The sequence below is a fragment of the Corylus avellana genome, chromosome ca7 (genome assembly GCF_901000735.1).
Source record: "Corylus avellana chromosome ca7, CavTom2PMs-1.0".
Taxonomy (NCBI): Eukaryota; Viridiplantae; Streptophyta; class Magnoliopsida; order Fagales; family Betulaceae; genus Corylus; species Corylus avellana.
In genome coordinates this window covers 26,824,017-26,836,707 of record NC_081547.1, presented here as the reverse complement: position 1 = coordinate 26,836,707, position 12,691 = coordinate 26,824,017, and the positions used below count along the sequence as shown (strand labels likewise).

The 12,691-nt window shown below is 34.2% G+C and overlaps 3 protein-coding genes across 3 annotated transcripts in view; all 3 read right to left on the bottom strand.

The window, feature by feature from the left end:
* Positions 1-633: 633 nt before the first annotated feature.
* LOC132188327 (uncharacterized) lies at positions 634-1,605 on the bottom strand. Its single transcript, XM_059602750.1, has 2 exons — positions 941-1,605; positions 634-850 (listed from the first exon to the last, which is right to left on the bottom strand). Exons 1-2 carry the CDS (start codon positions 1,553-1,555, stop codon positions 770-772), a joined length of 696 nt encoding a protein of 231 aa, XP_059458733.1. The 5' UTR covers positions 1,556-1,605; the 3' UTR covers positions 634-769.
* A 1,365-nt stretch (positions 1,606-2,970) lies between these two features.
* Positions 2,971-12,691, bottom strand: part of LOC132188077 (uncharacterized) — a 56,883-nt gene continuing 47,162 nt past the window's right edge. Inside the window, exons 4-5 of the mRNA XM_059602487.1 lie at positions 3,289-3,385; positions 2,971-3,143 (exon numbers count right to left, since the gene is read on the bottom strand). Coding sequence (XP_059458470.1) covers positions 3,049-3,143; positions 3,289-3,385 — 192 coding nt within the window. The 3' untranslated portion in view covers positions 2,971-3,048. The remainder of the gene's footprint in view (positions 3,144-3,288; positions 3,386-12,691) is intronic.
* Positions 8,582-12,685, bottom strand: LOC132186674 (uncharacterized). Its single transcript, XM_059600676.1, has 4 exons — positions 12,575-12,685; positions 12,234-12,370; positions 9,074-9,760; positions 8,582-8,918 (listed from the first exon to the last, which is right to left on the bottom strand). The coding sequence occupies exons 3-4, from the start codon at positions 9,701-9,703 to the stop codon at positions 8,814-8,816; spliced, it is 735 nt and encodes a 244-aa protein (XP_059456659.1). The 5' UTR covers positions 9,704-9,760; positions 12,234-12,370; positions 12,575-12,685; the 3' UTR covers positions 8,582-8,813.

Below are 12,691 nucleotides of genomic sequence, written 5' to 3'. Positions count from 1 at the left end.
TTAAAGGAAATTGTGTCCACAATAAAGTTCTGCTAGTATATTTTTTGAGGACCCTCATGCATTTTTCTTTTTAATTCTTGTTCTACACTTACTTCGTTCAACTATTTGCTCAATTTTTCCTTCAAAATTTTAAAATTACAAATCTAACAAAAAAATGCATCACACGCTATACATATGTCGTAAAATGACCATTATAAAAAATATTGAAAAATACTAAAAGGTCAAGGATTAATAGTAAACCTCACATAAATCAATAATAAACTTTACAAATTTAATGATCGATTTATTAAATTTGTAAATTGAATACGATTAAATATAATATAAAGATATTATTAACCCTAGCATTTTCGCAAAAACCCTCCCCTGATCATCGGGACCCACTGTGAGAGTCTGAGTCTGAGACTCTGTCCTCCTCCGGCCCCAACTCTCCCCCGACCTGGGTATGGGTGTTGGCCGGGCAGACCCACAGCCAAGCCGTGGGTCTCTGGCCCCACACCTCCCCTGCCCTCGAGCTTCCTAGCTGGTATCATTTACTATGGAGCCGGAGCCGGAGGTATCCCCATCTGATCCACAGGCACCAATGCACCATCCCTGTCAACTCTGCTGCCTACCTCACTGGATACAGAAGCTTACAACTAATTACTGATTTCATAAAGCATAATGATTCTTCACAAAAAACACAAAACAACGCCTAATTAGCAATCTCATAGATACATCATTTGGATAAACACTCGCTTCTTTTAATTAATTTGCATATGTTGGGCCGCCTTTAATGTGCTCGATGAATTGGAAGGAAGACATCAGTCAGGACCGTCTTCGATTGCAGAGAAGCCTTGAGCAACTTCAAACCCTGGAATAGACCATGTGATTATTGGATGTTCACCAAAAAGAAAAAGGAAGCATTTGATATTTGAAAGCAAAGGGGTTAGTGGTGGCATACCTCATCCATTCCCAAATACACCACTTTCTCCTCAACATCCCCTGCTGCCTTCACATTGAACTCTCTAAGCAGAGTGATACCGGAGTTGGTGGACATGGGCTTCACCTCCAGATCATCCATCACCATGTACGAAACCATCCCTTTCACGTAACCTCCCTCTTTTGAGATTTTGTTCATGAAATCACTGCACGAAGAACATGACGATTCCCCCTGCTTATAACTGATTTCGCGGATTCGATACGCACTGCAACCTCTGTTCCTGCACATAGTTTCTGAGTTTTTCCTGCATGTAAACAACTCATCGTTTGGCAAGAGGAGGGGGGCTTTAAGACCAGGAATGACTACTCTGGGCTTTAACAGGAAATCTTTGTTCCGGTCAAGCTGAAAGCAATCATCGCTCAGATTTTCAATGCTCTTGTAGAGGCTTGGCAAGCAGCCTACCATTCCTTCCTCTCTGAGGAGCCTGGTGACTGTTCCAACGGGCAAACTGAAAATGGTGAAGAGGAAATCAACAAATTTTTTCTCTGCTTCAGCAAAGAGCAGTTGTTGCTTCTTTTTGTCTACCACAAGTTTCAGGCTTACTTTGGTGCCTGCCATGTTATCTATGTTTGACATTATGAATCTTCAAGTGGATTGTGGCAATTGCCTTCTATTTGTTTAATTTATGTTTTTTTTTTTTATTTTAGTAAAATATTTGGGTATTGGGTACAAAGTTTAATTTATGCTGACAAAATAACTAGATATACGTATTTGATTCTAATTAAATCTTCAAGTTGAAAGAGGATGATAGAGTAAATGATAAATTCTTTTGAATGATAACCTATGCTCTAACAGCATTCTCAGCAGCTTCTTTATCATTTTTCTTATATTTAAGGATTAAAACTACTTTTTATTTTTTTATGTCAAAATATATCCTAATAACTTCCCTTAATCATTCCCTATATTATTAACATATTTGTTTTTTTTTTTTTAATTATATATATATGAGAGGAGAGAGTAGAGAAAAGAGAGAAACGTTTTTGTTTTTGTTTTTGTTTTTTTTTTAAAAAATAAATTAATCTTCATAATGATTACAATAGTGAAACTTTATACTTTGAGTTTTATTATTGTAGCAATCCTCATAATTATGGCTCATTTAAAAAGTATGTTGTAAAACGATTTTTGTAATTTTTTGAACATGTTTTTTACACATAAAGACTAAACTCCCTTATAAAAAATCGGCCGAAACTACTCTACCAAAGAAAAAGAAAGTAAAAGATGGAAGTGAGTGGCCTTTGAAGGAAAAGCAAGAGCTAGTAGCCAAGCATTATTGTCCTTTACTTTTATCGGCCGGGGTTTCCATTGCATTACTTTTGTCGACATGTTTCTACCATTGTAGCTTGACATTGTAGAAATTTCTGATTCCCAGCTACAAAACAAAAGTCTATTTATGTACTGTGTGTGAAAATGAAGAAACAATCCGCATAAAATTCTACATACGGTGGAGAGATTAGAAATATGCAGGGTAAAAAGAATGATGTTCAAGCCCAGCCATATAACAGTCGAAATTTTTTTTAAATTTGGCCGATTCACTGCCAAACGAACGGGGGGCCATAAAGAGATGACAGATGTGACAAAGGAAAGAGAGTTGAAAAGATGTCAGTGTGTAAAGAGGTGGGGAGTGGGGAAATGTGCTTTATTGTCTATTGTAGGAAGGTGCGACACTCTTTTTATTTATTTATTTATTTATTATTTGTTATCTTATACTTTGGAAGTAATGCTTGCTTTTGCAATTCTATTTTACTTTATATATATTATAGATGTGACAAAGGAAAGAGAGTTGAAAAGATGTCAGTGTGTAAAGAGGTGGGGAGTGGGGAAATGTGCTTTATTGTCTATTGTAGGAAGGTGCGACACTCTTTTTATTTATTTATTTATTTATTATTTGTTATCTTATACTTTGGAAGTAATGCTTGCTTTTGCAATTCTATTTTACTTTATATATATTATATTTACTTACACTTGCAAGAGTTCTACTGCTACATGTAAGCTATAATCAAAAGAACAATCGTAAACTATAAAAACAGAATTCAAAATACAAATCACAAGTTACATTGCAAATGGACCATCTACATTCCATAATCTTCGAGAGATTTCATATCAGTAATCTTTAGCTCCATACTCGTCTCGGCTGTCGCTATGTGTTCCTTTGCATTACACTTGCCTTTTGTAGTCGCATAAATGCCACATCAGCCAAGAGTTGATATACACTACTATGTTAGCTCAATGATGAAAGTGAAATAGGAAAAGAATACGCAGCATTAATATTCCTTCCAATTACATAAAATATGATCACTATTAACGCTGACCTTTACCAGCATTTTTAGACTTCAATGATTTCTCAGGAAGGAAGGTGTCGGTCAAAATTGTCTTGGATTGCAAAGAAGCTTGAAGCAATTTCACACCCTAGCATCAAATCAAAAAAAAGAAGCAAAATAGTTATAATGGTTATTGCCATGCCATGCGTATGCATAGAAAGCAAGGGATGAGTCATGAGTGGCATATATACATACCTCATCCATGCCCACATCGACCACTTTTTCGTCAATATCCCCAATTTCCTTGACATTAAACTTGTTGAGCAGAGAGACAAGAGCGGTGGATGACAAGGCCTTCACATCCAGATCATCCATCACCATGTATGTAGCCGTCCCTTTCACGTAACCTTCCTCACCAGAGGATGCCCTGATTTCGCTTGTTGGGTCTACGAAGGTTACCATCCCGTCCATCTTACACTTGCACTTGGGACAAATTGTGCCAGCGTCATCTGCCACGTAACTGCTACAGTTGCTGTACTTGTATTGGTTCGGACACCTGTACAATTGACGGAATGTTGAGCCGACGTTTGGCAATAGGAGAGGGACTTTAGCGCCGGGCATGACGACCTTGGGTTGTAGCAGAAACTGTTTGTCTTTGTCCGGTTGGATGTAAGCAACACTCATATTTTCAATGCCCTGGTAGAGGGTTGGCAAGCAGCCTGCCATGCCGCCTCCATTTTTCAGAAGCCTCGTTACAACTCCGACCGGCAGAGTAAAAATGCTAAAGAGGAAATCAACGAATTCCTTATCTGCTTCAGCATAGAGCACTCGTTGGCTCCTTTTGTCAATGAAAAGCTTCAGGCTTACATTTGCTGCTGCCATTTTCGGTGTGTAATGATTATGAATAAAATCTTCTAAGGGATTCAGTCGAGTAAGTGTGCCCTCTATTGGCTTGGCTTTTATATTCTTTGGTCTACACAGAATTCGCTCAGCCAATTAAGGGTCTTCTTATGTTATGCTTTTCAGTGACAATACGAAGTGGGTCTATCTTCACAAGGAAAAGTAACACTTAGCAGCTAAGCTTTAGGATAATAGGATGAAATTGTTAGATATTGAGAAAAAAAAAAAAAAAAATCATAATCATAAAAAGAAAAGAGAAATGCTTTACATATTTTCAAATGCTCACGTTTCAAAGTTGCAGTGAAATTTACACTACATATACTTTTATTTATTATTTTATTTATGATTTTTAGCTTATATTGGAACTGACATTTCGAGAGCTATTTCCCAGGATTCTCTATGAAGCAAGTCTCTTTACGAAAATGTGATAAAAGTTCTTTTCTGAATATTCGCCCAAGCCTAGTAATTAGTAGCTTCGTTGCCAAGAAACCAAAAGAAATGTCGTGACATACGTAGAAAAGGCAACATAAACATAAAAAAGATAAAGATGAAAATAAAAGAATTTTTATTTTTTTATTTTTTTAAAAAAGATGACAAGGTTGCATGTGATATATTAACTTTGAATAGAGTTTTACATGGAAAAGCATGGGCTAGTAGTTAAGCTTTAGTGTCCTTTCATTTCACCACCACTAATTTCTTCGACCTCGTACAATTGCTTTACTTTTGTGGCCACGAGGGTTCATACGACATGTTTGTTTCTAGCATTCTTACGTACTATTTACTTTATTTTTTTATTTTTAAAAAATTAATATGATTTTTTTTTACTTTTATATTATATTATTCACTTTGTATATCACATAATTTTTTTTTTATATCATATAATTTACTTTTTATTAATATTTAAATTAAAAAAAAAAACTACAAAACAAAATCTTCTCACTTTCCTATATCAATCATTATTTTTTTTTTAAAAAAAAAAAATTTAACTATAAACAATGCCATGTAATGTAGTGGTTTGCCAAATGGCACCGATATAAATAAGTGATTCCTTACAAAAGTGACTGAAAATTAAGAAACAATCTGTATAAAATTCTATGGTGGAGAAGTTAATTTCCAGTAACCATTTTAATCCGTAAATAATATAGGAATTAATATTTCTAAAATTTATTTGGATATTCAAAACAATTTAAGCAAATAATTTTGTGAAAAGAATTGTATGAAGTTCATTGGTCTTGAACAGATGAGGGAGGGGACAGTTCGAGAAACTATTCTAAATTGGTATATTGTATAAGAAATCATCTCATAATAATTACTGAAAATTAGATCCAATAACAGGAAGATGTAGATGAATTACATAACTTATTTGAATTGACATTCGGATAACTACTTCCAAGGATTCTCTGTAAACTAACTAATAAGTAGCTTGGTTGCCAACTTGCCAAGAAACCAAAAGTAAAGTCGTAACTTGTGAAAAGTAAAGTTCAAGGTTTTTAGTGATTTAACAAAAAAAAAGAAAAATTTCCTTCAAATCCAACCTAATCTTATAAACTGACACATGTCATTTTAACATGTCTTTCACAAGTTTTTCAATATTCAACTATCTCTATATAGTGAATGAGTGAATCTACCAATGAATTTTTGTGAGACTCAAGGACAGAGAAAGGGGGTGACCCATATAGGCCATGGCCACCCCTAACTCATAAGGAAAAAAAAATTGAAGGCAAAAAAAGTAATTTATAATAGTTTTTTTTTTTTTTGCATATCGGCCCCTAACAACACAATTTATTGGCCATTAACCCTTGCCCATATTAATCTCTGCCTCGGTCATTGACCCACGTGATTTCACAATTCTTTAAGTGTTTACTCTCAAAAGTAGCATTAACAGTGAAAATTGCATTGAACACTACATGTATTTTTTATTTTTTATTTTTATTATTTTTTTAATTTTTGACCGTTACGTGAAAGCAAAACAGTTAAAAATATATGATCTATATCACTCCTAAAAACAAAAAAGAAAAGAAAAGAAAAGAGGAATAAATTTCATAAAGATCGTTTCTGAATCTTCGCCCGAACCTAGTAAGTAGCTTCGTTCCCAAGAAACCAAAAGAAAAGTCGTGTCGTAGAAAAAGTCAATTGTTCAATGTTTTTAGTTATAAATTTTTTTTTTTTTTTTTTTTTTTTAAAAAAAAAAACTTAATTTTTTTTTTTTTTAAAAAAAATCACAAGTAGGAGAATGCCAACCAAGGGATTAGTTACATTTTTCTAAAGCTTCTTTTCTATAGAAGTACTACCAGTGTTATCTATTGTGATCGATGGATCAATGATGTCAAAATTGGGGATAATGTTAGATTAATGCTATATATTGTACTTTTATATCATCTTTAATCTTTATTTTAGAGAATAATTTATATGAGTAATTTTATAAGTTCTTCTTATGTCCTTCTAAAAATGAATTGGCTTTTAAAATTGCAATTTGATTCAAATCCAGTAATGATTAATCACAAGCTCAATGCTAATTTTAAAAGTCACTACATATTATTCTTTGCATGATATAACAGCGACTTCCAACATTATTCGCACACTTCTCCATTAGAAAAATTGTTAATATATTAATTTAAGTATTTGAGATAAGTGATAATTTAATATAATATCATAGCAGATGGAATAAGTTGATGAACTACCCCATCCTTACTAAGAACAAGCTTAGTAGTTGTTTGGTAGTGAGGATAGGCTTGTTTGGCTATTTATACTGTATGTTTGGTTACAATAATATGACAACCTTTGTTTTAGATTAAGGACATTATAATCCTCTTTAATTATCATTGTTCGATCGAGTTAACTGATTGTGGGAATAAGGTGATCCTTATCCCTGTTTTTCTGTAGTTTAATAATAGCTTTATTTTTACGAAGAGCTCAAAAAAGAAAAAGAAAAAAAAGGAGAGATTCAATTGTATTGGTAAGAGTCTCCTCGTATGACATGCTACAAATTAAAGCCTCCACCCTTATCAACTATATCATTGGATACAAGTGCGGAATTAGTCTTTAGAGTTTAAGGGACAAAATTAAAAAATTTAAAGGTAAAATTTTAAGAACTTTTTTTTTTAAAATTGGAACTACATGCCCCTTTCTGCCCCTAATTGGATAAAGAAGAGTCTTTTCTATTATCTATGTATCAACTACAACATTGGATAAAAAAGAGCCTCATTGTTTTTTTTTTTTATTATTATTATTATTTATTAAGAAAAATTCATTCTGATTTCATTCATTAATAATCAAAAGTATAAAAGCTCTTACAATCACAGAGTATAAAGCTTTGAAATTTATAAACAAAGTCAAAGGATTACACGTCATAGAGGTCAAAAACATACAACTTTTACATTGAAATCCTATGACGTCTACATCCACTAACCCATGCCAATCTTCGGTTTATAGAATAGATCTGCTCGGTGCAGACTCAATCCAGGACGTAGGTAGCCATTCTCCAGGCATGAGCAAAAGCACCTTGCCAAAACTAGTCCTTCTCGACCCGAAATGCCTGTAAATTATTCACGTCCTAAGCCCAAATGCCAGGACAGCAAAACAAGCAATAAAATACAGGAAAACAAATAAAACAACAAAAAAACTACAACACAACAACAAACATTGGAGCAAAGGAGCAGATGAGGTTGCCGGCAGCGCGAAAAAAAGGGCGATGGAGATCGACAGCACGATGGAGATGGTAAGGCGGAGTCACGACAGCCGCTATGCTATGGGAACCAAGAGAAAAAAGCTCTAAGCAAAACGGAACAAATGGGAAAACTGCATAGGCATGGAGGGGGAGGGGGAGGGAGGGAAGGTGAGGAAGGAGGAGGAAGGAGGCAAGGCTTCCCCCCTCCTCCAAGCTGAGGACCAGTGCGGCGCTCTCTAAGAGCCTCATTGGTTTCGTATATTACATATAACAAAGCAATAATCTTTCCGAAGATGTAGATGTTATCAAGTAATTAACTCACTTGTGACGCACGTGGCTTTCCTGCTATAATGTTGACATTAAAAAATTTTCATTGAGGTACATTATTAATTTTTAAATATTGATGAAGGTATAAAGAGGGAAGTAGTAGGGAGCCAAACAAATGAACCCAGAAAAATTTTCAAACTGACGTGCATGGTAGACAATAAAAAAATCTTGCCACCTCAGTTTGAAAATTTTTCTGGGTTCATTTATTTGGCTCCCAGCACTTCTCAATAAAAAAAAAAGATACATCTTCAAGGGTACAATGTAATTTTTCCTTTCTTTTTTTTTTGGCCCCTCAAAATATTTTTTAATACGATTCAGCCATTAAATTTCTAATTTCGTCTCTACTAATCTTTTTCAGCAATATTAGTTTATAATTAGCGAAGTTTACTAAATTGATAAAGAATAATGCTGCTTCATACAAATAAATAAATAAAAGGCATAACTAACATGGAACAGAAAATGTGACATATGATTGCAACTAAAAATTAAGAAGACCAAATTTGCAATCTCGTGATTACTATTTTGTAAGAACACTAGTCCTACATAACTCTTGCACCAAGAAATAAAGCACACTGATTTTCAACAAAATTGCCTTAATTGCTATACATAATCTGACGATTCCTTCACTTCAACCAATCCCTTGATTTACTCATTCTAATATGAAATTAAAGTGAATCATATTTCAGATTACATGGAAGCCTTTTGTCCCTTTGTCATGTTCTAAAGAAAGAAAGACGTCCGTCAAAACAGCATTTGATTGCAAAGAAGCTTTGAGCAATTTCACACCCTAACATCAAACCACATAATTAATCAAGAAACAAAATAGTTATAATATATATGTAATCATACACTTAATTTAACAACATGCAAAAAAAGAAGCATTTGGTTGTTGCCATGCACATGCACAGAAAGCAAGGGATGAGTCAGGAGTACATGACATACCTCATCCATGCCCAGATCGACCACTTTCTCCTCAACATCCCCAACATCCTTGACATTAAACTTAGTAAGCAAAGTGACAAGAATGCTGGAGGAGGATGGCTTCACCTCCATGTCATCCATCACCATGTATGTAACCATCGGTTTCACGTAACCTTCTTCACTAGTGGGAGATGCCCTGATCGTTCTTGGTGGGTCTATGAATGTTACCGTCCGGTCCATCTTATTGTTGCACTGAGGACAAATTGTGCTATCGTCATCAGCCACGTAGCTGCTACAGTTGCTGGAAATGTATGAGTACGGACACCTGTACAATTGACGGAATGTTGAGCTAACGTTTGGCAATAGGAGAGGGAGTTTAGCACCAGGCATGACGACGTTGGGTTCTAGCAGAAAACGTTTGTCTTTGTCTGGTTGGATGTAAGAAACGCTCATATTTTCAATGCTCCGGTAGAGGGTTGGCAAGCAGCCTACCATGCCGCCTCCCTCTTTCAGAAGCCTCGTCACAGCTCCGACCGGCAAAGTGAAAATGCTAAATAGGAAATCAACGAATTCTTTGTCTGCTTCAGCAAACAGCACCCGTTGTCTCTTCTTGTCTATGAAGAGCTTCAAGCTTACTCTGGTCGTTGCCATGGTAGGTCTGTGAACGATGATGAATCTTCGAAAGGATTCAGTATGGCAATTAGAACCCTACACAGAATTGTTAGATAATGAGAAAAAGAAAAGAAAAGGCAACATAAACATAAAAATAAAAAGATGACAATAAAATAATTTTTTTTTTTAGAAAAAAAAAGGAAAAGAAAAGATGACAAAGGTTGCATAACTTGCATGTGCTATTAACTTTTGATTAGAGTATTATATATATGGAATTGGCTTTTCATAGAAAAGCACGGGCTAGTAGCTAAGCTTTATTAGTGTCCTTTCATTTCACCATCACGAATTTCTTCGACCTCGTACAATTGCTTTACTTTTGTCGGCCATGAGGGTTCGTACGACATGTTTGTTTGTAAGTGATTCCTTAACAAAAGTAATTGAAAATTACGAAACAATCTGTATGAAATTCTATGGTGGAGTAGTTTTCAGTAAACCATTTTAATCTGTAAGGAATATAGGAATTAATATCTCTAACATTTATTTGGATATTCAGAACAATTTAAGCAAATAATTTTGTGGAAATACTTTTATGAAATTCATCGGTCTTGAACAGATGAGGGAGGGGACAGTTCGAGTCTCGAGACACTATACTAAATTAGATCCAATAACATGAAGATCTCGGTGAATTACATAACTTATTTGAATTGACATTTGGAGAACTACTTCCTTGGATTCTCTGTAGAGGAACAAGTTTCTTTACGAAAATTTCATTAAGTTCTTCTCTCAATATTCACCCTAGCCTAATAAGTAGCTTGGTTGCCAAGAAACCAAAAGAAAAGTCATAACTTAAAAAAAGTAAAGTTCAAGGTTTTTAGGATTAAAAAATAATAATAATAATAATAAATAGAAATTTCCTCTAAATCTAACACAATCTTATAAACTGACACATGTCATTTTAACATGTCTCTCCCATGTTTTTAAATATGCTTACAAACTCGTACACCGTTAGGCATTAACTCTTTTCTCTTAAAATTCTCTTGATTAGTCCTTAAGAAGTAGTTTAATCGGTTTGGACCACGCCTAATAAAACAGATATCATTAGTTCGGATCCTCCTCCATTTTCTTGTATGGACATGTCAAAAAAAAAAAAAAAAAAATCTCTCACACAAACATACAGGCACAAGTCCAAAATTTTACCATTGGTGGACGTAGCCGTTGAAGATGCATGGACATGTGGACCTTAGACAAGTGAAGATGGCCTTTTCTTTTACAATATATTTCCCAGCCGTTGAAGACACATAGCTGATAACTGATACATGTTTCCATTGGTGGACCTAGCCGTTGCAAGACCTAGACGAGATACTTTTATGTTTGCTCAAGTTACCGTTGGAGCTGGTAAGTGGTATGGTTGTGGACCAAGAAGATTGCTTTCCCTTGGTGATAAGAACTTTGCAATATTATCTAATGTACCATCCAGTAACTAGAGGTCATTTTTGGTTTCTCCATATAATATTTCGAAATATGCTACACATTATTTTCTCAACTATCTTTTAACTATTTCTTTTTGCAAATCTAATGGATCCACTATTTGATTTTTTTGACTCATATAAATCCCATAAAAATTCAATAATAGATTTATTCATTCACTCTATGGAGATGGTTAAAAGATGCTTAAGATTTTTTAATATTTGAAAAGGAATAAGCCAAGAAAAGATGACGCTAAGATTTCATATGATTTTATGTCGATTATAATGTTAGCTTTCTAAGTATAGTGAAAATAAATAATATTATATTTTTATGCCAATAGAATAGCGTGAATCGAGCTATATTTGTGTAACATGCACGATGTTTTAACGCATAATAGAAATTAAATATTAGTCAACTTAGTGAATTAGAAAAAAAGAGAACCTCATTTTGAGGATTTCGGCCTTTATCGATAAAACACGCCATGGCAATAATCGCAAAAGCATGACGCGAATTTAGTTATTTAATATTTTTTTATTATGTAAAATTTTTAATTAAAATAAGAAATAGATTACAAAGTTTAAATTTGAATTCAAGATTTTGTTCGGAAATCATTTAAATCACAACATTTTTTTTTATTTTATAGACATTTAAACAATACTTATTCTAAAAGCTTCAATTAATAAAAAAAATATATAATCATTTAAACATGATGTGAAGGGCTGGCAAAAAGAAGACTCCTCAAAGAGACTGCTAAAGTTGAAGAGCATAAATGTTGGTCAGGTTGTCTTAATTTTTGTGGGAATCAAGTGAGTTGTTAGAAGAAACAAAAAGCTTAAACCCCTCGAGTATTCCAGCCGGGATTACTCCTTGGCCAAGAAAAAAAAAGAAAAAAAAAATAAAGGATGAATAACAAAAATTAAGCAAACATATATAGTGATTCAAGTAATGTAACACGAGTTTGGTTGTTTATCTTTACCCTTAGGATTAACATGGAACACAAAATGAGAAACATGAGTGCAACTAAAAAGAAGACCAATTTTGTATGAACAGAGCTGAGCTCTTGCAACTAGAAACAAAGCACACTGATTTCCAACAATATTACCTTAATTGCTATAATCTCTAATACTTCAGAATCACATATGACGTATGTGAGTCCTCCGTTTTAACGTTCTCTACGGAAAGAAAGACGTCAGTCAAAACGGTGTTTGATTGCAAAAAAGCTTTGAGCAATTTCACACCCTACCACCAAAGCATATAAAGAAGGAAAATAGTTATAAATTTGTATTGATACTTGGTGGCGATGCCATTAACAAATACCCTTAATATTAATGACTTTGTAGTTCAATGCTTACCAAAAATAATAAATAAATTGACAGAAAAAGAAGCATTTGGAAGTTGTAAAGCACACATAATAAAGCAAGGGATGAGTCATGAGTGGCATACCTCATCCATGCCCACATCGACCACTTTCTCCTCAATATCCCGCAAGTCGTTGACATTAAACTTGGTAAACAGAGCTACAAGAGTGGTGGGGGAAGAGGGCTTCACCTCCATATCATC

What these genes read in the sequence shown, in the direction of transcription:
- LOC132186674 (XM_059600676.1), bottom strand. Translation starts at nt 9,703, where the DNA reads ATGGCAACGACCAGAGTAAGCTTGAAGCTCTTCATAGACAAGAAGAGA. An exon ending in TCGATCTGGGCATGGATGAG is followed by an intron (nt 8,919 to 9,073) that starts GTATGTCATGTA and finishes GTTTGATGTTAG; the next exon opens with GGTGTGAAATTGCTCAAAGC.
- LOC132188327 (XM_059602750.1), bottom strand. Translation starts at nt 1,555, where the DNA reads ATGTCAAACATAGATAACATGGCAGGCACCAAAGTAAGCCTGAAACTT. An exon ending in TGTATTTGGGAATGGATGAG is followed by an intron (nt 851 to 940) that starts GTATGCCACCAC and finishes GGTCTATTCCAG; the next exon opens with GGTTTGAAGTTGCTCAAGGC.